This window comes from Trachemys scripta, chromosome 12, assembly GCF_013100865.1.
Source record: "Trachemys scripta elegans isolate TJP31775 chromosome 12, CAS_Tse_1.0, whole genome shotgun sequence".
In the NCBI taxonomy this organism is placed as follows: Eukaryota; Metazoa; Chordata; order Testudines; family Emydidae; genus Trachemys; species Trachemys scripta.
In genome coordinates, this window is record NC_048309.1 from 4,040,880 (window position 1) to 4,065,698 (window position 24,819).

Sequence of the window (24,819 nt, forward strand, 5' to 3'; positions counted from 1 at the left end):
ACCGCCCAACATTTTATTAAATACCAAAAAAGATTAAAGTGACTTTAATATGCCTTGTAATAAGGATTCCCCATTACTTCCTCAGTTTATTTAAGTTTTAGTTCGTGTGAAACACCACTGCTACTCTTGCACTTCTTACTATCTTCTGGTTTGGCCTCCTCTGTTTTGGTCTTCTGTATTAAAGTTACGCTCATAGTTTAGTTAGTTACATTCAGGAGCAATGAAAAGAGAATATTTTCAAGCTTTCCTTCTATTTAACAATAAACATTGCAGGGCAGTGGAGAATGCCAAGAAAAATTAAATGTAGGCAGTAATGAGGCAAAATTAAATTACTAAGTTACTATCTCCAGATATAAACAGGTGGATTTCTTGTCTTAATTTACCATTAGAACTTATGTGATTTCCTTGTGAATGGGCAATGGTCTGTGGCAGGTTCAAGAACACATGGAGAGTACATACGAATGTAAGAACGGCCTACTGGATCAGACCAATGGTCCATCCAGCCCAGTATCCTGTCTTCTGACAGCGGCCAATGCCAGACAGTTCACAGAGAATACACAGAACAGACAATCATCGAGTGATCCATCCCTGTTGTCCAGTCCCTGCTCTGGCACCCAGAGGCTAGGAACATCTAGAGCATCCCTCACCTTCTTGGCTAATAGCCATCGATGGACCTACCCTCCATGAACTTATCTAATTATTTTTTGAATCCTGTTATAGGTCTGGCCTTCACAATAGCCCCTGGCAATGAGTTCCACAGGTGACTGTGCATTGTGTGAAGAATTTCCTTATGTTTGTTTTAAACCTGTTGCCTACTAATTGCACTGGGTGACCCAATTCTTGTGGTACGTGAAGGAGTAAACAACACTTCCTTATTCACTTTATCCGCACCATTCATGATTTTATAGACCTCTCTCATATCCCTTAGTCATCTCTTTTCCAAGCTGAAAAGTCCCAGTCTTTTTAATCTCTCGTCATGTGGAAGCTGTTCCATACTATTAATCATTTTTGTTGCCCTTCTCTGTACCTTTTCCAATTCTAATACATCTTATTTGAGATACAGAGTAAAAAATATTTTCAACGTTCAAATGAATCATGGGGGGAAAAAAGTCAGGTTTATAGTATTACAACACTTTAGGTAATTGTGTAAAACACAATCACAGTCCACCTACACAAATATGAGATTAACTGGTGTTCTGATTAAATCTACAATACTGATGCATATTGCCCTGTTTACATTGCAGCTTTCATTGTGACTCTAGAGAACTTACATACGGAGTCCAATTCAGGCTAAAAGTAGTCTGAACTTTAGCAAAGTAAGAAACAGTGGTTTAGCTTTCGTAATTCCCTTGCTAGTTCCCTTGGGAAGCTATACTTGGTAATAAACGTGAAGTAAACAGCTGCCCACTTATTAAAGCAACAGTGAAGGCTAATAGAATGGGCAATTTTTTGGAGCATAAGGGGAAATAATATGCCACTCCTGAAAATGGAAAGGAAAGATATGCAGCATAAAATAGATACAGAACAACAATTAATATCTACTTGTTTGTTTCCACCAATTGCAAGTATCAAATGAAGGTATATCATTGATGTTTTGTACTATGCATGTAAGTAAACAGTGTCTGAGTTTAGGTTTTAATCCATTCTGGTTAATATAGTAAGAAATGTTAAGATTATTTTTTTCTTTAAATTCTTTCATGGAAGCAAGACGATTTTCTTAATCAGAAATTAAAACTATCAATTGTCCTGTAGTCAGCACTGTTCATGGAAAAATATACATAGAAGATCTCAGTGATAGCGACATGAAAATAGTATCCTCCACTGCCAAGAGCACTAACAGATTTAACAGTCAACTCCTGTAGAAAACTTAAATTGAAATGCCAAGATCATTATGACATGCTTAAAATGACATCAACTCTCCTCTAAATCTTGTCAGAAAACGTCCCTGCCTACATGAATACCACTTGGGAAAACTGACCACAGTATAAACATATTCCTTTAACTTTTAGTGAAAGTATAAATTATTGGCTTCAATGCATATCTAAAAATAAAATATTAACTGGCTAGCCCAAGAGAAAATGGCCCTTTTTACCATGCAATCTGTTGTATAACACGCCTCATAGGAATTGCTTCTATAAACAAACAGAGTAAACAGGAAGATCCAAACGGACATATGGAGAACTTTAGAACAGACTAATCTGAAAACATGACACATTTTTTTTTAAATGAGAGTTGATTTCAATCACCAGAAAACGGAAAACTTAACTGACTTTTTAACTATGGAAAATATGGAAAAAGTAATCAGATCAATTTATTTCCTATAGCATTACCTGAATGGCAAGAAATGAAAATAAATTTAATTTTTTTTATTACTTTTATTTTTAAGCTGATTTGAATTGGTTAAGTTTAAAAGTATGCATTACCTTCTGCTCAGTTGTTCTAAACACAATATATGAATATCCACTGAAACAAGAATCATCCTGTATTTCCATTGTCCATTAATTGAATATTAGGGATTTCATGCTTCTCTTTCAGTGTCATCATTACAAAAGGTACAATGCTTGTACATCCTTTAAAATTAATGTTCATTTACACAGAATTTTACACTTTGTTTTGTTAGCTTAATGTTTACAATACCACAGTAAAGTTGACATGAAACTAAGCCTTTTAGTAATCAGCAGTTCCCTTTACTCACCAAGCACAAAGATTTCTCAGGTTTAAAATCCATTAGAAAAATCAGCAAAGGTATGATGAGCACCTTTATGTATTCTCAATTAGCTTCTTACAACAGTATAAACTATGCCAGAGAAAAACTGAAAAAAACCCTGTATTTCTACAGCAACCAGGGGTGCAACCAGAAATTTCCTAAAGGAGGGAGTCCAAGAGGTGCATTTGTGTGTACGCGTCGGCCCCTTCCCCCTCCTTCCCCCCACTGCCATGACCTCTTCTCGCTCTCCTCCCACAGGAGAGACACTGACTGACTGAAACACTTTTCCCCTCCCTGCATCACCCCTGAGAGTTGGGACCCCCTCCCCATCTATGGCCAAGGAGGGCGGGAATCCTGGGCCCCCTGATTCCCTGCCCTCATTGCATCCCTAACAGTGACAGAGTTACACGCCCCTTAGAAAGCTCATGAGTATGTCAAACAAAGAAAATACACTCTTACAACCTATTCCTCCTTACCTCAACCTTACTCAGAGAAAGGACAGCAAATATTACCAACACTATTTAGGTAATCTTCTTACAATATTATTTTCTGGGTCAGGAAGACAACTGAATCAACAGATGGTTAAGATCCAACACACTTTCTTTTCTTTTTTTAAAGCTTCAGGTTGAAAACCATTTAGAAATGCTTGGTGTTAGTGCACGTCATTTTCAGATTTGATAAGATAGAAAACAAAACTACAATTAATAATGTGTTGTTTTTTTTTTTAAAAGCACTTTGTTCACTGCCCCCCCCCCTTTTTTTTTTAAAGTTTCAAAGATTTAAATGACAAAATCCTCAACTCATGGGTTTGAGAAGGAAAGTAAAGAACTGAAATAATGGGAGGGAAAAAAATCCAAAGATCGACTACTAACCTAAATCGCATGTTCTGAATGTATTAGCAGTGCCTTAATCACGTGATACGTTATAACTTATGAGTTTAATCCCAAACACGGATTTAACAACAAGCTATCACTTATGGCTTTTTAACAAAAACAACAGGATATAAAGTTTAATGAGAAATTTTAGTGTATAGAGTTAAATATCACTAAAGAATTAACATTAGAAAGATACTCAGATTGAAGGGACCATTATAAAACAAGTACACTCGAAATTATGACAGCAGCTCTTAGTGATACATTAACAAACAGCAAGGAGCCTAATAAAAAATAAAGAGGAGGGTCCCCTCCCCCCAATTCCCTGATTCAATCAGCTGTAAAATGAGTCTCCCCAGGCTTTTGGGCATGGTTGTGGCAAGAACTATAGACCAATTATCTTTTTCTCTTAACTTCAGAAGAAATGCATTTCACTTGCATGAAGACCAAGTAATTAGGGTCTATGTGGGTGAATTTCATGTGCTGGTGAAAGCACAAGGATGAAATCAAATACCTGCCAATCTAGGGCCAAGATGAGGGGCTGCAGTGTGGCATCCTCCCAGAGCTGTTACTCTTGCCAGTGAAGGCAGAAACTGCGTCATCATGCTATTACTCCTAGAAGCAGTGGACATGACACATTGTCCATGTAACACTGATCCTAGGTCCCCTCCCTTGACCTGCCCTATTTCTAGCCTCCACCCATCTGTAGGCCTAGAGAGGAGACCCTTTCTATAGAATGCAAGGAGGGCAAAAACGCCCCTGTGCAAACACTCTGCTTACAGGTTCCTCCATACAGTTGCAACAAGAGTTTAGGTGGTACAAAGGGCCATGTGCTGCTTCATTGCAATGGGGCCATTTGCACTCTAGGAGTAGTCTGAACAACAGAATATTCTACTTATTTACTTAGAGAGATTACCAAAGTAAAGAAGCTACCCTACCAATTAAAAAAAAATGCAAAACATCACCCCAAAAACAAAAACAAACAAAACACAACTCCAAGCTGCAAAAAAAGATTACACCACCAACCCCCCTTAGTTTTAAAACCAGACTAACTTCAACAAAAAAATTAATATATATTAAGATTTGCCATTATGTTATTTTTAATTGCATTGCCACTGCACTGTAATTCATCATGCAATTCAGGTGATTGTTAGCTTAAAGGTGACCTAAACATTTTGGCCTTCAAAAATAAAAATAATAAATAAAAATCAAATATGTGCTAAATGTTCTTTTCACTTTGTTTATTTGGGTCATTCACTGCCTTAATTTTTTTTTTCTGGAAGTCTGAAGTGCATATACTGCTAATGGCCATCTTTTGCTCTGTACGATGCCCCAGCCAGTGTTGTTCTCCCCCACTACTGAAAATACCATCTCAATACCGCATATATGGTTGTTATTTCTATTTTCTCCAGCCTACCAAGTTTTATCTAAAACACTTTATAAAAGACTTCTGCCTAGAAGAAACTATAGAACTACCTTACAACACAGGCAAGAATATATACTCAAGTTCTTATTAATGGTGTGTACACATAACCAGTAGAACATAACCTGAAGCAACCAGGAAATCATCCTATGAACTATGATGCTTCCACATGCTTCAGACTTGAAGAAAGTATGTTTTAAGTTATGAATGCACAGAATGATCACTTTTATCCTGAAAAAGAGCTCCATGTAAGCTCAAAAGCTTGTCTCTTTCACCAACAAAAGTTGGTCCTATACAAGGTATTATCTCACCTACCTTGTCTCTCTAGCATCCAGGGATCAACACGGCTACAGCAACACTGTAAACACGTTTACCCTGATTATTTGGGGATACTTAGCAAATGTACAAGTGACTCGTTACAAGATGCTATCAAGAATTTTCCTTCCTTCCTCAATTCCAGTTTTTGTAATCATCAAATATTTAGTCCTAAAATAAACCCCCCAAACAAACAAGAAGTATTACTCTTTGTGCATAAGCATAGTGGAAGTCAGAATGGCTACAGAAACTGTATTTGTTCATTATCAAATGCAGAAAATCCAAAGGAAGAAGCAAAAAAGGATTCGGCTTGTTGGGACTACAAACATGACTACAACTCTATTTTATTTTTAAAATTTACTGGAGTGGCAGCTCCTTCCCACCTGGCTTTAAGATTGATTACTTTTTTATTCAAATCCTACACAGCATCCATTCTTTAACTGAAAAAGTCAAATATTCCATACTCTCTAAATACGTAAAACCATGCTAGTGATTTGTCAATTAGCACAATGTCCAAATCAATGTAATAAATATCTCCCTAATACCTTTTGTATTTCCGACAATTGGTACTAGAGCTATGCTGCATAACATTACAGACAACAGAATTCTAAACCTCATGGGATGTGCATTTATACAGAAGTTTAACACAGATAAAACTAGCAAAGGAGTAATAAATCTAGAGTGACCTGAATTTCCTCCTTTTTCCCCTAATTAGTTTTTAAATTAATCTTTAAGCAAAAATATAAAAGTATAAACTTACGAGATAAAGAATGTGTGCCTTTGGGTAAGTACTCGAATAGCAGAGAACTGTCCTCTCCCAGCATGTCAGCTTTCAGAGATAACAAGCTGTTCTTACTCATGAGGGCTGCGCGCAGGTTAGCAACTGTCGCAGCCTGAAGTGCATCATCCTTCTCCGGGGTAAGAGGCTGAGATAGGTAGCTAGCATCACCTCCTAGGAGTGCTTCATCAACATTTGTGTAAAGGTCTGATCTCTCCACTCGGCTATCCGAATTGCTGGGTTCTGTCACATCAGCACCTATGTAAATAAAAACACCATTAGAGAAACATATAAAGAATTCAAACTTTCAAGGTGAGATATCTAGACACGTGCATTTCTAATCTTAGGACTAAATGGCTAGGCACCAACAGTACATAGGAAGAGGACCTACTGGTTTTGCTTTCATAAGTAGATGGTAAGAGTTCTGGTTTGGGTCTCAACTTTTATTGTCCATTACATATTTTAATTTAAAACAGTTACACATTTTTACTCAATCCCAAACATGCAACTCACATGCTTCTAATGTCCAGACTACTCAAAGATTAAAGCAAAAAAAACTCTGTTAGCGTTTTCTGTTGCCAACCACTAAAGACTTATTCTAATACATGGTGAGAAACAAATTTAGTGTGAGTAACTCTTCCATCCCTTGAGAAAGCCTGAAGGTGAACTGCAATATTATATGACCCATAATCTTGTAATTTGTAATGTGTGCGCACTTTCTGTTTCAAGAGATACATCAGAACCAATTCAATTAAGGTTCTCCACCAGATCCTTCCAACGTGGGTTGCAGTCTTCGCTGTTGTTCTATGAAGCAGGTGGTTACATCACAGCTATCACAAACAACGTAGATGGATAGGCAATATAAGATAATCAATGTAACTCACTGGATTATACTGAGCAATTCATATTTTATACTACAGCAAGAGTTTCACTGACCATGACAGTTAAGATTTTATCACAGCAGGCTAGTACACAAACTGTTTTCAGCCACTTTAAATTGTGGCTTTCCAGCTGAAATTTTCCAGGCTTGGTCTTTTCCCCAAGATGAAGATTTTGGAAAATCTGAGCAACAACAGGTCTACTACAATTCCATGTGGTCCCTGAGGTCATTCATATTAAAAGGATACCATAAACTACAGTTTCACAACAACATCTATTATACATGAAGTTTAACATGAGTACTTGTGAAAAAACTCTGACAAAACAGACCACCTGACATGGTTAATTGCCTCAGAAGTCAAAAATGTAATGGACTATTACAACAATTAGTATAAGTGCAGAAGAATGAAAAGAATATTAGAAAATAATACACATGTATGTAAAGTTGTAAATATTACATTTGCATGTTTTTTATTCCAATAAAAAATGACATTCATACCTTTAGCCATTATGATAATTATTTAAAATAGTCCACAAAGGAATAATCACCCAACAGAGCAACAGTGACCACACACACAACAAAGTTAACTAGCCATCAATTCAAAATAGCCAAACATACCCAAACAAACCTAAAACCCAATCAGACACACACAGCTTAGCCATTGCCAAAATCCTGAGCAAATGGATGGTCGGTGCAGCATGTCCTAAAAGTCAACAGATTACAGCTATTTTGGAAAGCCAGCAGGACATCACTGAGAATGCCCCATCAAGGGGGTTCTGCATCTCTGCTGAGTGCACATGTGGCTGTATCATATAGGGAGAGAGGCAGTTTTTCCAGTAGACAGGTCCCAAATGATTTATTACTATATAGGTCAAAACCAACTCTTTAAAATTCACTCAAACCAACAGGAAGCCAACGCAGATCAGAGTGCTGATGCTGTGTGCTCCCCTACAAGATACACCACTTAACAAGTGAGTTGTAGCATTCTACACCAGCTTCAGTTTTCAAAAGGATTTAATGTGTGGCCCCATAGAGGGCATATTATAATTTATATAGCAATTTCCATAACTACATCTCAAAGTGCTTTACAAAGGAGGTCAATCTTTATCCCCATTTTACAGATGGGGAAACTGAGCACAAAGGTGAAGTGGCTTGCCCAAGGTCGCAGAGCAGGCTAATGGTAGAGCTAGGAATAGAATCCAGGTCTTGAGTCGCAATCTACTGCTCTATCCACTAGACCACACTACTCTACATTACTGTAATGTAATTTTGAGGTGACAATGCCACGCATAACAGCAGCAAGGTCCAAACCGGAGAGAAAAGGTTGCAATCTCCTGTCTGGGAGCAGACAAAAAAACAACATATTGGTCACTGCTGTAATATGGAGTGTCTAAAAGCCACTGTGTTTTAAATGATTGTCTAAGACAGGGGTCAGCAACCTTTCAGAAGCGGTGTGCCGAGTCTTCATTTATTCACTTTAATTTAAGATTTCGCGTTCCGGTAATACATTTTAATGTTTTTTAGAAGGTCTCTCGCTATAAGTCTATATATTATATAACTAAACTATTGTTTTATTGTAAAATAAACAAGGTTTTCAAAATGTTTAAGAAGCTTCATTTAAAATTAAATTAAAATGTTGATCTTAGGCCGCCGGTCCGCTGAGCCCGCTGCTGGTCTGGGGTTCTGTTCACCTAGGCCGGCTGCAGGCTAAGCGGGGCCTGCGGCCGGGACCAAGGCTGGCAAGGGTCTGGCAGCAAGAACCCTTGACCGGCAGTGGGCTGTGCGGGGCCAGCAGCCGGGACCCCAGACTGGCAGTGGGTTGAGTGGCTCAGGCCGCTGCCGCTTAGGGGTTCCATCAGCCGGCTCCTGCCAGCTGGGATCCCGGCTGCCGGACCCGCTCAACCCGCTGCCGGTCTGGGGTCCTGGCCCTGCCCATGTACAGTGGGTAACTACCTTCTCCCTGGTTCTGGCCCATTCTCTTCCTCTCTCTGCACTGAGCTGAGGGTGGGAGTGCACTGAGCACAGGGCTGTGGGTGAAGGAGCAGGCTGGGGGTTGGGGTGTAGGGTCTGGCCAGGAGCTAGAATGAGGGAGGGGGCTCAGGGTTGGGGCAGGAGGTTTGGGTGTGGGGCACTTACCTGGGCAGCTCCCATTTGGTGCGAGGGGTGCAGGTGGGAATGTGGGGGGGGGGAAGAGTAGGCGCTCCCGTTTGGTGCTCAGGGTGGGGATGGGTATGTGGGGGGTGCAAGAGTCAGGGCTGGGGTCCTGGGGACGGAGGGGGTGAAAGAGTCAAGCAGAGGTCTGGGTGTGTATGAGGGGGGTACAGGGCTCAGGGCAGGAGCCTGGGGTGTGTGTGGGGTGCAGGGCTCAGGGCACGGGCCTGGGAGGTGTGCAGGGCTGCAGAGTGCCATTAAAATTTGGCTCGCGTGCCAACTTTGGCATGCGTGCCATAGGTTGCCGACTCCTGGTCTAAGACCATTTCAAAATTAAGAAACTAAGGACAGATGACTACTGTGACACTCTACACCCCAGGGGAGCACCCTGTAACCCACATATTTATTTGTATATAATTTTGATGTTGCATACAAGGTATGCCTTGTAAGGCATCATGGGAAAAGTTATGATCTGCTGAAACCCATTGTTGCATCTAAATATATATATCATTAATGCATATGAAGTTATGAGAGTTGTGTTGTATGATTGTCACTAAAATATGCTAAGGGTTTGGGAAGCGCCCAGATACTAGCGCCCCCAAAGACAATAACCAAGGAGATAACCAACGCCCAGGCAAGTGTCGAACAACTATCAACAGCCATTGTCCAGCAAGGGAGCTACAATGCAATGACTCACTTGCACAAGGCCACACCAGGGGAATTGCTCAACCTGGGTCCTTTTTCCTCCCCCACCTATGCTGCAAGCAACAAGGACGTTGAGAAGACAGAAGATTTCAACAGAGAAGACTGGCCCATGTTTAAGGGACAAACCTGTATATTAAGAACTGTAAGAGCCGGTGGAGTGAGAACATTGCTTGATCTAAATACTGCCTAGTGTGATAAGGGTTAAGGTTTAGAATGCGTGCTTATATTTTATTTTGGTAACCACTCTGACTTTCTGCCTATCACTTATAATCACTTAAAATCTATCTTTTGTAATCAATAAACTTGTTTTACTGTTTATCTTTACCAGTGAGTTTGCCTGAAGTGCTTGGTAAATATGCTCAAATTACAAAGACTCATGTATGTCCACTTCCCATTGATGAAGTGGTGAACCAATTAATAAACTTGCATTGCTCAAGAAAGGGTCTTGAGCAGTGCAAGACGATATATGCCTGAGAGCTTGGGGGATTTGGCTCTGGTGCCTCTCTCTGTGTGATTCATGAGTGGCTCTGGGAGCATTCATGCAATTTAGCTGGGTGTGGGGCTCCACGTGCAGTTGTACTGAGTGGTAACAGTACCTGCAGGGGTTTGCTGCTTGCCACTAGTAAGGCATTGTGAGAGACAACCCAGAATAGGGAGTAAAGAGGGCACAGCGGTTCCACAGTCCCAGGCTGCATCCCGGGGAACCCGTCACAAATACCTTCAACCAAGGGGGCTTATGTTATTTCTCCATATCATCCTAAACTGGACATCCTACAATTTAGCACCACCTGAGCTTTATCTAGTTTGAGCTTTAAATCACCTGCCCTCCTCCATGACCTAATCTCAACCTGGCTAAAACTGCTAAAAAAGTGTTCAACGGCATTGTCCAGAGAAGGGGTTCTCAGCCTTTTTCCTTTCTGAGCCCCTCCCCCCCCACCTGCTATAAAAAAAAAACTCCATGACCCACTTCTGCCACCACAACTGTTTTTCTGCATATAAAAGCCAGGACCAGCATTAGTGGGTGGCAAGCAGGGCAACTGCTTGGGGCCCCATGTCAGAGGGGGCCCTGTGAACCCAAGTTGCTCAGGCTTCAACTTCAGCCCCGCGTGGCAGGGCTCGGGGCCCCGGGCTACAATCCCATGCGGCGGGGCTTTGACTTTCTGTCATGGGTCCCAGAAAGTCTAATGCCGTCCCTGCTTGGTGGACCCCTTGAAACCTGCTCACGGTCCCTCTGGGGTCCCCGGACCCCTGTTGAGACCCACGGGTTCAGAACACACAAGACAAAGCTGGCTTTCACCCTCATAAAAATACTTAAAATCCTGTACTCCATGCCATCTTAGTGGCCTTCCTAATGGCCACATGAATAAACGGGGTGAAAGAGGAAACTCTGCAATACCCTACACTTGAGAGCCCTATTTGAGAAACACTGTGATCAGGAGACTAAAGACTATCCCAAAACATTTGCATAACAATAGCAGAATTAAGGTTAATCATATGGATATCTTGGCTTTTAAGTGCTTAACTATGCAACTTGAAGTTTCTCTTAACAGTTTTTTGAACAGAAGTGTATCTGAAGTTAGTTATTTGTGATATGCTCTGATCTTATCTCTGCCTCTCAGGGCACTTTAGATTCCTTATCATACTGCGAGGTTTATTCTGTTAAACTGGATTGCATATATGAAGATAGAACAATAGCCTGCTGTTGTCCCATACGTAACATCTTCCACTTCCTTCAAAAATGACAACTATTCCCTACTATGTAGTACTCAATCAACGCTGTTGGAGATTTAGGGAAAATTAAAAGATGGCAATGCAAGCTTTGCAATAAACATGTCAGCAGTGTTTAGGTTCAGCTGACAGAATCTCGCTCTCTGTAAAGCCGAACTATTTCCCTCCCTCTCCATATTTCATTTCTGGAGAGTCAGCTCAACAGTCTTTCTTTTAGAAAAAAGTATTTTAAAAATTAGTTTTCCAAGTTGAAAATGTTAATACTTCACCACATTTTGATTAGTGTTTATAATTAGAGGATAAAAACAATTTTTAAAACAGATTGTTTAAAAAAAATTGTCCCTTTAATCAAAACAATTCAAAAATCAAGTATCGCATGAAGAGATAAAGAAATTAAGAGAATTATGGCTAATTAAAAAGGCAATTTAACAAACCTCTTTAAAACCTGTTACTCCGATCAGCATTGTTTGTAGTAGATTTTGCATGAGGTGGCAAAGAATTCAGGCCTGAAAGGATGTTTGACAACAATCACTGTTGCCAAATATTGGGCAGTAAAACATTTCCAGTTTTCTCACTTCTTTTCCATAGCCAATTACAGATGCTGACTGACAGTTTCCAGAATGTGTTGCTGCATGCGGCACATAAACACTAATTGCTAAAACACAGGCAGATTAATTCTAACCACAACAAGATATTAAATATTCGTCAAAAGCCAAGATTACAGATAGCCAATCAAATAGTGACTTTAGGGCTTTCAGTATTTATAGTTGAAATGACCTAATCAAATATACATTAAGGCAAAATAACTAATCACACTAATGAAATTACTAAAAAAAATACAAAATAAAAATACAAAACAAGAAACCCCAAACACACAAAGTCCCTCTTAATTGAGCTTTCAAAACCCCTCTCTCATCTGATGTAACAGCTCTTCTAATCTGCTAACAAAGAATCACATGAATCTAAAGTATCCATCACTGCCCAATTAACTAATGCAGGGGTGGGGAACTTACGGCAGGCAGGCCAGATCCAGCACGCTGCTGCATTTCATCTAGCCCGCGGCTAGTCTCCACACTGCAGGCTGGAGCAATGCCGGCTCACCCAGCTGAGTGGGGAAGCTGGGGTTGCCAGGCCGTTAAAAGTACGGTCGGCTCCGCACAGCTCCCAGAATGTCCCTGCAGCCCCTAGGAGCAGTGGCCATCCGGGAAGCTCCACATGCTGCCCCCGCCCCCACTGCCGACTCTGCAGCTCCCATTGGCTGGGAACTGCGACCAATGGGAGCCGCGCCTGCAGGCAGCACGCACAGCCCTTCCGCCTAGGGGCTGGACATGGCAGCCACTTCTGGGGGCAGCACGGAGCCTGCCTTAGCCCCACTGCGCCGCCATAAACACCTGCACCCCAAACCCCCTGCCCCAGTCTGAACCCCCTCCCACACCCTGCACTCCAACCCCTTGGACTGAGCCCCCTCCTGCACCCAAAGTCCCCCCTGGAGCCCACAGTCCAACCCTCCTCCCGCACCCCAACCCCAAGCCTGCTCCCGCACTCCAAACCCCTTGACCCCAGCTCTACCCAAGCCTACATCCCCAGCCGGAGCCCTCACCCTTTCCCACAGCCTGTTGCCCTCTCCCATACCCTGAACTCCTCATTTCTGGCCCCACCCCAGAGCCTCGGGGAAGCCACAAGCCTCCACACCCCCCGCAGGGCTGAAGCTGCAAGCACCGGCTGCGGAGGAAAGCCCCAAGCCCCCACGGCCCCTCCCCTTTCTCCCCCCCACCCCCCACCGCAGGGCTATGTGTGGCCTGCAACTGATTTTTTCTGTGAGTCAGTGGCCCTGATAGAAAAAAGGTTCCCCACCCCGAACTAAGGAGTTCATCAGGGCTTTTCAAATTCAAGTCAACCAAATTCCAGTAAAAAAATTTTTTTTTTTAAATTATCCAAGGAGAGGAGGAATGTAATAAGCCTTAATTCACCTAATGTTTATGGTATGTGTATGCTGTAGGTGAAGGTGTGACTAAGCATACCATGCTAGCTTTTATCTAGCTAGTACTGTTGATAATAGTAATGTAGATGTGCAGCAAGGACTTCAGCAGAGGCTAACAACCTGACTACAAGACATCAGGAAACCTGGGTACATACCTGGGCTAGTAGCTTGAGTTGCCACATCTTCACTATTATGGTTATCCATGCAAGCTAGATTAAATCTAGCACAGATATGCCTACTCATGCCACACTCACACCTTCACTTATAATGTAGACATACCCTAAATGAGAGCTTAAATGACATCTGCTTGCCAAAGAGAGGCATTTCTCTGCATCTTTCGTATCATTCACAGGAAATCCTAGTTAACGCCAACAAATTAAATATGGAATTAAAATGCTGTTCTGAAAAATTGAGCTTATTAGTATCTGCTAATAATTCTCCCACAATTATTCCATTGCCCCACCCTCGTTTCCAAACACTGAACCTTTCAGAAAATCTTTATTAGGAAATTCAGTCTGCTCAAAGATTTTTTTTTTTTAAGCATGAGGTTCCTTTTAACAGCTTCTGCTATACTGTAGGTCATACATTCCTGAAACTCCGAAAGCAGTGTTTAACTGGGAAAATCCTTATTTACACATGAAGCCCAATTACATGCATCTTGTTAGAGAGAGCCCACACATTCTAGCTGAATAGTGCATGACCCACACACTTCATCCCTAACTATGCTGACCATGGTAAGCATTAGCACAGGGGTCGGCAACGTTTGGCACGCGGCTCGCCAGGGTAAGCACCCTAGCGGGGCGGGCCAGTTTATTTACCTGCTGACGCGGCAGGTTTGGCCGATTGCGCCAGGGGGAGGGTGGAGAACCCGGCCGGGGCCCCGCTCTCTCCCCGGCCAGCCGGAGCACCGGGGGAGGGCGGCGAGCCCACTGCAGCTCCACTCTCCCCGGGTGAGCGCCGCCCCCCTCCAGGTGCCACCCCAAGCACATGCTTGGAGGGCTGGTGCCTGGAACCGGCCCTGATTAGCACAATTCTAGAAACAGTGTCTAAGCAGTTTGACAGAGTGGCTGGAGTAGCAGTTTCCTAAACAAACACAGACAAAGCCTCTGCACATAAATTTCTACTTGGATAGAAGTGAACTGGACACTTGTTTTGCTGAGGAGTACAAGTGACAAGAAACCATTTTTTTGTTCTTGGGTAGGTACATAAGACAGCTAACTTTTATGACTGCTGCTGCTGCACACTGAGTGGATGTTTTTAGAGAACTATCCACAATGACTCCAAGATCTCTGAGTGTTAACAGCTAATTTAGACCCCATACTTTTATATGGTATTACATTTTCCAATATGCATTACTCTACATTTATCAACACTGAATTTCATCTGCCATTTTGTTACCCAGTCACCCAGTTTTTGTAAGATCCCTTTGTAACTCTTCGCCGTCATCTTTGGATTTAACTGTCTTGAGATACAGCGCCCTAGGGATACTGGAAATTTCTACAAAAAGGTAGGGAGGACAGAAAATTAAAACAAAAGAAGATGGAGAAGTTACAAATATAAACACAAATTAAATATTCAAAACAGAAAAACGTACGGTAATCTTCTGTGTGTGGAAAATAATCCAAAATTATTGTGAGTGAATACTTGGAAAGCATGAATGCAGCAAACTACATAAAACTAGAATAAAAACATACTAGCCCTGGCAATATAACCATTTATCCACCCTTTACACCATGATGATTGATAATTTAAAAAACCCCTGTATTTTATTCACCTGCCATAAAGCTTATTTGCCTAAGTCAAGAAGAATTTTTCAAAGTTGGCTAAAACATACCTGGGGAGGAGGCAGAAGTTTGTAGGCAGCTAGATATTAATTTGTTCTGTGGTATGTGACAATTTTAGGTTGTATAACCAGAAACATCATATACTAGGAAAATAATCCTCCTATATTGCATTGTTTACACTAGGAAATGTACCAGTCACTGACATTATGCGTCAGCAATGGGGGTAATTAAATTAGCGCTGAAAATAACAACTACAAATGTACACAGAACAAAAAAACCCACATTCATCACTGTTTCATAAACAGTGGTTGAGCACCACTTGGTGCAAAGTTCAGCTACTATTTCTGAAACTTATAACACATTTGGTTCTGTTGTTGGTCACTAATTTGGAAGTCCATGTCTGAGGTCAGACTGCTTACCAACTCCAGGTAAATCACAGAATGATAGGAATGTTGGGCTGGAAACAATCTTAAGAGGTCACTTGTCCATCTCCCACACTGAGGTAGGATTACATATACCTAAGCAACCCCTGACAGATGATTTTCTAACTTGTTCTTTAAAACTTCCAATGACAGGATTCCACAGCCTCCACAGGTAGCCTGTTCCAGTGGTTAACTATCCTTATAATTAGAAAGTTTTTTCTAATATCTAACCTAAACCTCCCTTGCTACAAACTAAGCCAATTACTTCTTGTCCTACCCTTGGTGGACATGGAGAACAATTGATCACTGTCCTCTTTGTAACAATCTTTTCTGAAGAGCTGTGTCACATCCATGTGATTCAAGATGCCAGATCACTGAGATCTCAATCTTTTGAGTGTATTATGCAAAAGGATACCACAAGAACAACGAATGCTGTAGGGACTATTAGGTTACAATTCTCAGTATGGTTGTTGCAAATATTTTCTAGCTGTTCTTTCAGCATTCCATCCAAGTAGACCTGAGCTCTTTGGACTGAGCTCTGTCTAGAAGGGCTGTAATGTAACTTTTCAAAGCTTACACTTTGAATAATTTCCCTAGAAAACCTAGTGTCGCTACTGAATCCTTTTCCACAGGGATATTTGATCAGCTAATCTCCAGACAGAACACACAATTCTCATTCTGTGAGCTATATAGTTATCTTGAACACTTAGCACATGACATGTTCTTGATAACTGTAGCATGAAAGAAGCAAGAGCCACATGTCAGAACACATTACTCAGGTGTCAAATCAGGTCAGACTGAGGATACTATTGGGATTTGGTACCTCAAGAAAAATGTAGCTGATGCAAAATGGAGTATTGTCTTAATCACTAAGGCTGTGTCTACACTGCCACTGTCAGTGCTAAAACTTTAGTCGTTCAGGGGTGTGAAAAAGACACACCTCTGAGCGACAAAAGTTTTAGCTCTGAAAAGCGCCAGTATAGACGGTGCTTGCTCCCGGCGATAAAGCTACCACTCCTCATTCAGGGTGGTTATTTTTAATCGCTGTGAGAGCTCTTCCCCCCCCCCCCCCCCGGTGATAGAGCGTGACTACATTGCCCATGTCACAGCGCGGCCATGTGGACGGTGTAGACATACCCTAAACCTCTCTCTATGCTCTGCAGAAGTCCAGCCGCCAAACTAAGGGTTTGAAATGCAGCTGATCCCTTCGACTTGAAAGGCAAGGAACTCAAGGACCACTTCAAAACTCTCAAGTTGCTAATTTGGGACCCAAGACAAAAGTTTCTAGACTAAAAGAGGATGATTCCAACGGAGGAAGTCTAAATACAGTCACTAACCTTTTAAGAATTTCTTTGCAGACTTCCATGTTAACTTCAGAATCAGTCTAATGGTAAGCTATGGAGGATGACAGGTATAACTTAACATAAGCCTCCTGGGACCGGATAGCTAGAGTGACATCTGTGAGCAGACAGTAATGCATTTACGTCAATCATGCTACTCTGAAAGAAGACAGGTAGTGCTCGTGTCTGTCCATGATTGACATCAAGATGACACTTGGGTTACAGCATGTAGCTGTTGGGTTGCTTCAAGCCTTCGGACATCTTACAATAATTGCAATTAATAAAATATACAGGTTTAGAGACCCTTAAAAAAAGCAAATACCAAATATCATATCAATTTTTAAAGGATCAGAAACATTGCATTAAACACTGCAGACCACACGCGAGATGTAAATTTATTTAAAACATTTTACTCTAAAAAAAAATAGCAACTTGATCTTGACATGCATTTCTCATTCAAGCCATATAAAAAGTTATTACTTCCCCCCCCCTCTTTCTTTGTTTTATAATCATATTTGGATTAGAAAACTTCATTACTATGCTCCATGCAAAAAAAAAAAAAAAAGAAGTGGGGGGCGGGCTAATATTTCTGGAGCATATACAAAAGAATGCTATAGGAGAACAGAATATTTTTTAGTTTAGTTATCCTGTCTCAATAATAATCCACCAAACCTATGTCATGTAACCAATGAACCAAAACCGGTTCTGTCCTTGATTAAAATTTACTGCTGCAATAAGGAGAAGAGCACGTCCATGAACTATGTTACAATGCTGATAGAAGTTGACACAGATAAATGAAAAATTTAATTAAGCCGTGGGAGTGGTATCTGTGAGAGTGAGAGTGAGCATTTAAAACCCACCTCCATCAACTAAAACGTATTAGCATCATGGACAATTATTTGCAGGAGAAGTCAGATTTAATAAGCTTTTTAGATAAGGCTCTATTTATAAAAAGACTGAACTGTCCAGAAGAACATGAAGTATTACCCCTTGAAGTTTCCAGTGAAGAATTAAAACAAAAATAAGATGTGATAATGTGACCCTAAAAATATAAGAACAAAAAACAAGAGTGATACGTAATTTCAATCTTCAAGAGCTTGAAAAATGTACCTGATGCTTTTAAAATAACTAAACCTATTACCATGGATGAAAAAAATTGTGCCACCACCCCTCAGACACAGATCATATGCCCAAAGAAACAGCTCCTGCAATTTAAAGGTTGAATACAAATTGTGTACTGTAATTAACTGTAACTTCTTATTCCATTTAAGACATTTTTAAAAAATCCAATTCTTGCTTTTGTTATACATTTATCTTGTCATGGCTTCACTCCACTTTTTGCTTTTCTTTCCTATCATGGTTCATGGTATATCAATATCACGTTATATTCAGCACCTGTTTCTTCTTTTTCTTTTCTCACTACACCAATTTCTCTCTTCCCTTCACTGTGTTCTTTAACTTCTCCTAAACATTTTTCTATCACGCTTTTCTTTTTTCCCAGGCTCCCAGTACCATTCTTCTCTCTCTTTTTTAAATTTGTTCCATCAATTTCTTCCCCTCTCCCTCCTGAATATTGGGTTTCTGGAAAATTTTCAAGCCTTGTGTGTGAGAGGGCAGGATATTGGTATACTAGGAACCAGCAAAAGGGAGTTTGATCCCTCTCCTGTAAGTCCGTCCTTGGCTGCCTGAATGAGAAAGAATAACTGTTTCCCCCAGCTCAGTCTTCAAAGACTCCTGGATGATGAGACTGAAGACAAAACTCCACTGGAAGCTGAAGCTAGACAAATTCAGGCTGGAAATAAGGTGTAAATTTTTAACAGGAGGGTAACTAACCATTGGAACAGCTGATCGAGGGCTGTGCTGAATTCTCCATCACCGACCATTTTAAAATCAATATTGGATATTGTTCTAAAAGATATGTTCTAGGAATTATTTTGGGGAAGTTCTATGGCCTGTGTAATGCAGGTCAGACTAGATTATCACAATGGTCCCTTCTAGTCCTGGAAACTATACATCTGTGAATAAATTACCTGATCATTTTCTCTGCCTGATTTTTGGGTTCCTAAGTCAGTAACTCCAGTGCCTTGGCTTTTACACAAAACTTTAGGAGCTGCAGCAGAATGAAAGCACCCAACACCTTGGCAATTTTATTGCTGCTCTTAGGGTTCTGATAAGTAACATAAAAACTGACATGACTTTGGTCACTTTCATTCTGCTGAGACTTGGCAAAGCTATAAGCAACACCAAAGACTCTCGAACTGTCTGCAGACTCAATAAGATGGAACTGCATCACTTAATACTCTGTTCACGTTTAGAAGGTATTCTTCAGCATAAGAGCTAGAAACTACATTTCTTTTAAATTAAAGTTTTGATTTTCCAGAAGCTGGATGCTAATCACCCAAGTAAATGGATTTATCAACTCCTATCTATGTACCACATGCATTTGTAAAGCAGCCACTACCATAATATCTGGACATCTAATAAAGATATTCAGAAGAACCTTTAATAACTGATTGTGAATGGACAACTAATCCCACTTCTCCTAATAGAGAAAGAGCATCTTATAAAATGTGTAATGTGTAGGTTGTGGTGGGAGGGAGACAAGGAACTTTGATTTTGTGGGACTCGGTGTGCCTCTGAACCATACAAAACAAACGGTGAAAATAGCTTTTTGTTCAGAAGTTGCTGGAGTCAACATTTCTGTGGTATCATATTTTCTTCAGATGTCTTTTTTTTTTTTTTTAAGTACAATAATGTTTTAAAAAAGTATAAGGAAGTCTAAAGTACAAGATGACAGGAGTGTATGATCTAATCTGTGGAAACTAGTTGTGCAGGTTTATATAAAGAGGCTAGATGAGTACCCAGCACACAGTGGGTACTACTAGAAATAAATATTTGGCACAGCAACAAAACAGGCATCTGATTTGTACTTTACAGTTAATTTCCATGTAGATATCTATCATTTAAAATCCATTTTTACATTTAAGAGTTAACTGAGTTATTCATAAATGTTGCTGTGCGCTGTAACAGTGAATAATTTATACAGTACTTTTCTTACAGCTATACTTGATCCACAGATAACATATTAAGTAGCATATTATACCCCGATTGGGAGGGTGGGGGGAGACCCACAGGTGGGTAGGTATTTTTAAAAAATATTCTAGAAACACTATCAATAATATTTAACTTTGCATTTTAAATGCAAGTCACATTTATAAATGACTGTTGTGTTGTGTGTGCGTGTAACCCAAAACTAAGTATGTAACCATCCAGTGCTAAGGGGACATTAACTTCACAAGCATGCCTTGCAGCTACCACAATTGCCTGCATCCACCCACCTTCAGAACAAAATAAACCAAAGCTTTTATATTGACTGTGTTCTAGTGGACTCTGGCCTTCTGCTTCGTCCCCCACTCAGAGTGCAGGAGCTCAGGTTTGCACACCAGGGAAACAAGTATTAGAAAAACTGCCAGTACCACATCAAAGATATAAACACCAACCCTCCTCTAATGAACATTTAAAAACATAAGATTGAAGGAAATTATTGTTTAAAATGGGGCTGCTAAAAGCACATTACCTCCAGACAAGTTTAAATGGTCAGAGTAGACGTGGAATATTTTAGTTACCAGCATATATATTTTCCGGTGCTTTATATCTGGTAGAATAAGAGACCTATAGACAAAGAAGCCTACAGAACTTTTTCTTTAAAGGGGGAAAAGATAAAGGTGGAACTTTAAATAAACGGAAGGTACTGAAACACTAAGTTATAATTCCCGCCCCCGGGGGGGAGGGGGAAGTAATGTATTTATATAGCACTTTCCCCGCGCCCAAAAGACCAAAGCTACTTTAGAGCTATAGAGCATTATTAAGATTGTGCATATGGGCCCTTTCTAGAGTAAATAAATAAGAATTAAATATAAACTAAACTTTTATGTCAACCTCTATTTTAACACTTATGTAAGAAAATAACTTGGACAGTCTACAACTCTGTTTTATCTTCAATAAAAAAAAAGAATATCTAAAGCCCACAGCTGAATAAAAAAAAAGACAGGATTCCTTAATAAAAGAGGTCCAATATCCAAAAGACATTTTCTTTCAAATAATTTCCCTAATAAGATGTACCATTATCATAGTATTATATTAAGTTCCATATCTAGTATTTATGGCAAGCCTATTGTTGCTGGAAAGTCAAGCAAGTTCTAAAATATTTAGATCCCAAGTCTGTGAACACATACATGTTTAACATTATGAAAGTGAAGTCAATCAATGGGATTGATGTCAGCGGGTCTACTAATGCGCATAAAACGCTACCACATGCACAAATATTTGCAGGATTGAGGCCTTCTGATTGTATGGCTCATTATTTGTAACACATTTTTTACACTGCTACAACATGTTATTTATAAAACATTCTTACCATTTTATTGCATGTTCTTTAAAATAGACAAGTCTAGAAGAACTACTAGAGAACTTAAGATTGTAAATGCTAGTTTAAAGATAGGCGACATTAAAGATGACATCGGATTGATACTTAGAGTACAAGCCTTACTGTATCTTGATAAATTCATCTCATTTGGGGGTTTTCTGATATGTAAGCCAATTTACAGAAAGGGACATGTCCTTTTCATCCACTCCCAACTCTCTCTATATAATTATCTGAAGGCAATTTACAAGCTTGTGTGGGAGTGGGAAGTGAAGATACGCTGGGAGGAAAGGGGGACATATTTGGACTGCCAAAGTCAGACTTTCAGCGTATGAATAAATCAAAAAGATTAAAATGACCTCTGCATAATCCTACTTGCAAGATGCTAGCAAGCAGCACTCAGGAAGTTGGACTGAGGAATTCTAACACCACAAGGATTGTAAAACTGCCCTCAAAGGGTCAGATTCTGATACCCTTAACCATGTTGAATAGTAATTTATTCTAAAGGTAGCCCTACTGAAGTTAATGGTACTTTCTGTGGAGTAAGGCATTACTCAGCATAACGGGGGGTTATCAGAATCTGGCCCAAAGTCAGCATCAAAGCTGGATGCCAAGTAAACTGTGGCAAACACTGTCAAAAATGAATACCCTTGATGTGGGAAAAAGACAGAGGACAGCTATTTGTACTGATAATGGTAATTCTGCAGACAAAAACAGGAGGTATTTTATGGGTGCCAGTCTCACAACTATATGAAAGTAGCATCCTTTAAGGTGCCCTTCAAGTCCAAAGCCCCAAATCAGCTGAGAGGGAAAGGGCAGGAATGATGAAAATTAAAATTAGTCTTTCAGAACTAGAACTTTCTGATAAAGCTGTTTGATTTCTGGAGGTCTGCAATGGGATGAAGACAGTCTTTTGGTATGATTCTGAGATACTGTCATATTAATTTACATCAACCTATTTATGGGTACATGATGAAATCTTAACAGCGTGGGTAACCCAATGGAGAAGTTCTCTCTCTCAATTATATGATCAAAAAGACAGAGGGTGCCTCTAAAAGAATGACTGTCCCAGCTACATCACATGGTCTAATGCCATTAGGAGATGAAGTTTCATCTTCTGATTCAGTGAGGTTTCCTGATCTATTAAGAAAACTGGTAAAACCTCCCTCAACAAAATTATGTCTTCACAAAATAAAGAGTCTTCACATTAAATTTGATATTTTTGATATTAAATGGTGATGCATCCAACTCTCAGATGACAGACTGAAGGTGGGCATGGGAAAGGGAGAGTGTTGTCTGTGGGTATATTAATAATAATAATAATAATAATATATGGAGATATACCTATCTCATAGAACTGGAATGGACCCTGAAAGGTCATTGAGTCCAGCCCCCTGCCTTCACTAGCAGGACCAAGTACTAATTTTGTCCCAGATCCCCTAAGTGGCCCCCTCCAGGATTGAACTCACAACTCTGGGTTTAGCAGGCCAATGCTCAAACCACTGAGCTATCTCTCCCCCCGCAGCTTTGAAGAAACTTGACTGAATTACAAACTCACGAAAAGAGCTGAAAAACCCTTCAAAAGATGTCTAAAAAGCATAACAGTGTTACATCAGAAGATCAAGGCCCTGGAAAATAATCTTAAATGTTGTAATCTTAGAGAGACTTAAAGAAGTGAGGGATAGCAACCTTGTAATGTTTTACCTCATTTGACAGAAATGTCCTTTTGATAAAAAGCTTTGGCTCCCTTTGCAAATAACAAATGCATTTAGAATGCCTTATAAATTTATAAATTTTATGAATTACTGCTAGGTACTTCATCTAAACCAGCTTTATGTCACACCTTTAAACTTAGTTATAACTTTGGTTTTGGATAAGTGCCATATTACAAGTGATATTTGGAAGTACTGGGGACATATTTTGTATCAAGGGAAGAAAATACATATTTTCCCAAATACTGTTTGGAAAGTGCAAACCCAAAGGAAAAGAGTTAATATTCTTGAAATCAGTTTGTTTCTTTGAGGATTGATGCTAAGGTTTTGTTTCCTACTAAACTGCAATGATAACTGATGGAGGTAAAATTAGATTTAGACACTAGAATTTTTTTTAATCTGCACAATCTAAGCAGCATGAAGACCAAGAAAAGACAAGTATATGAGACTTAGATTAAGATTCTAATCAAAACCAAAACCGACAAACTAAAAATATGATGTGTGTGTGCATCTGATGTATAGTTATTTCTCTCTCTCTCGTTAAAATACTATATGATACCCTGTAGATCTGAGTCTAAATTAATATTACTTTTTTCTATTTCTGGTTAACTGAATCATTTTGGTATACTGATGAATATATTAGACAGAGGTTTGGCCTTTTCCTCATCTTTTTTAATCAATGTGCACACTATTAATTTATTTTAGATATAATAAAAATAAAAGATTTTAAAAATAATATTCTCTATATTTTGGAGGAATGGAGGGGAAAGATAATACACAATAAAGAAGCTTTACAGAAAAAATAAAGCATTAATATGGACTCCTTTTATGGCTAAAACTGAAAATTATTATTATTATTATTATTATTACTTCTGTTGCCACATCCAACTCTCAAAATCAGGGTTAGACCCCAAATTTGCTCACCCTGATATGTACAGCTCCCCATTACAACTTGACTGTTTAAAAATGACATCATGCCACTTGGTAACAAGGAAACATGAGCCATTGGCCAGTGTCTGCTAACTTACAAATAGAAGTCCTTTGATTGACCAGTGAGCATCCAATGTTACCATAAAGGAGACTGACTGCCGTCAGTGGAGAGCAAACACAATCCTATCACATGTGCTGTATGAAAGTCTTTGTTGAAAGTTCATGTGGATCCTGATTGAGACCAAACAACAGAATGGATATTGAAGGTGTGTGTTGACTTCTGTGTTTTATTTCTGTTAAGTTTCTTGGAAAAGTCAACTTCTATAAAATCCTCATGTTAGCGTAAAACAAAACTTTTAATTGGAATTTAATCCATGTCCATTCTACAGGTCTTAAGCAAAGTTTCAAAAACCCATGTATTTATTTATGTATAGATACATACATACTAGCAATCCTAAATTTGGGCTTGATATTGGCTTCATGTCCCTTTAAAAGCATCAGAACGTATTTTTTGGGGGGTGTATTTATGTTGTTACCTCAACCAAATTCAGGAAGCAGAACAAACCTCCTTTAACTGTTCCAAAATGCACTTCTAATTGCTTATTTTAAATGTGTCAAATTTTAGGAGAGCAAACTGTCCAGAACTGGTGAAAATCTGCAAGATACTA

General features: G+C 39.8%; 1 protein-coding gene across 5 annotated transcripts in view; it reads right to left on the reverse strand.

Moving 5' to 3' along the window:
* Nucleotides 1–24,819, reverse strand: part of ZBTB46 (zinc finger and BTB domain containing 46) — a 100,958-nt gene that overhangs the window by 31,280 nt on the left and 44,859 nt on the right. For all 5 annotated transcript variants that reach the window (XM_034786616.1, XM_034786615.1, XM_034786613.1 and 2 more), the window contains one exon: nt 6,078–6,353. In XM_034786616.1, the coding sequence (XP_034642507.1) occupies nt 6,078–6,353 (276 nt within the window). The remainder of the gene's footprint in view (nt 1–6,077; nt 6,354–24,819) is intronic.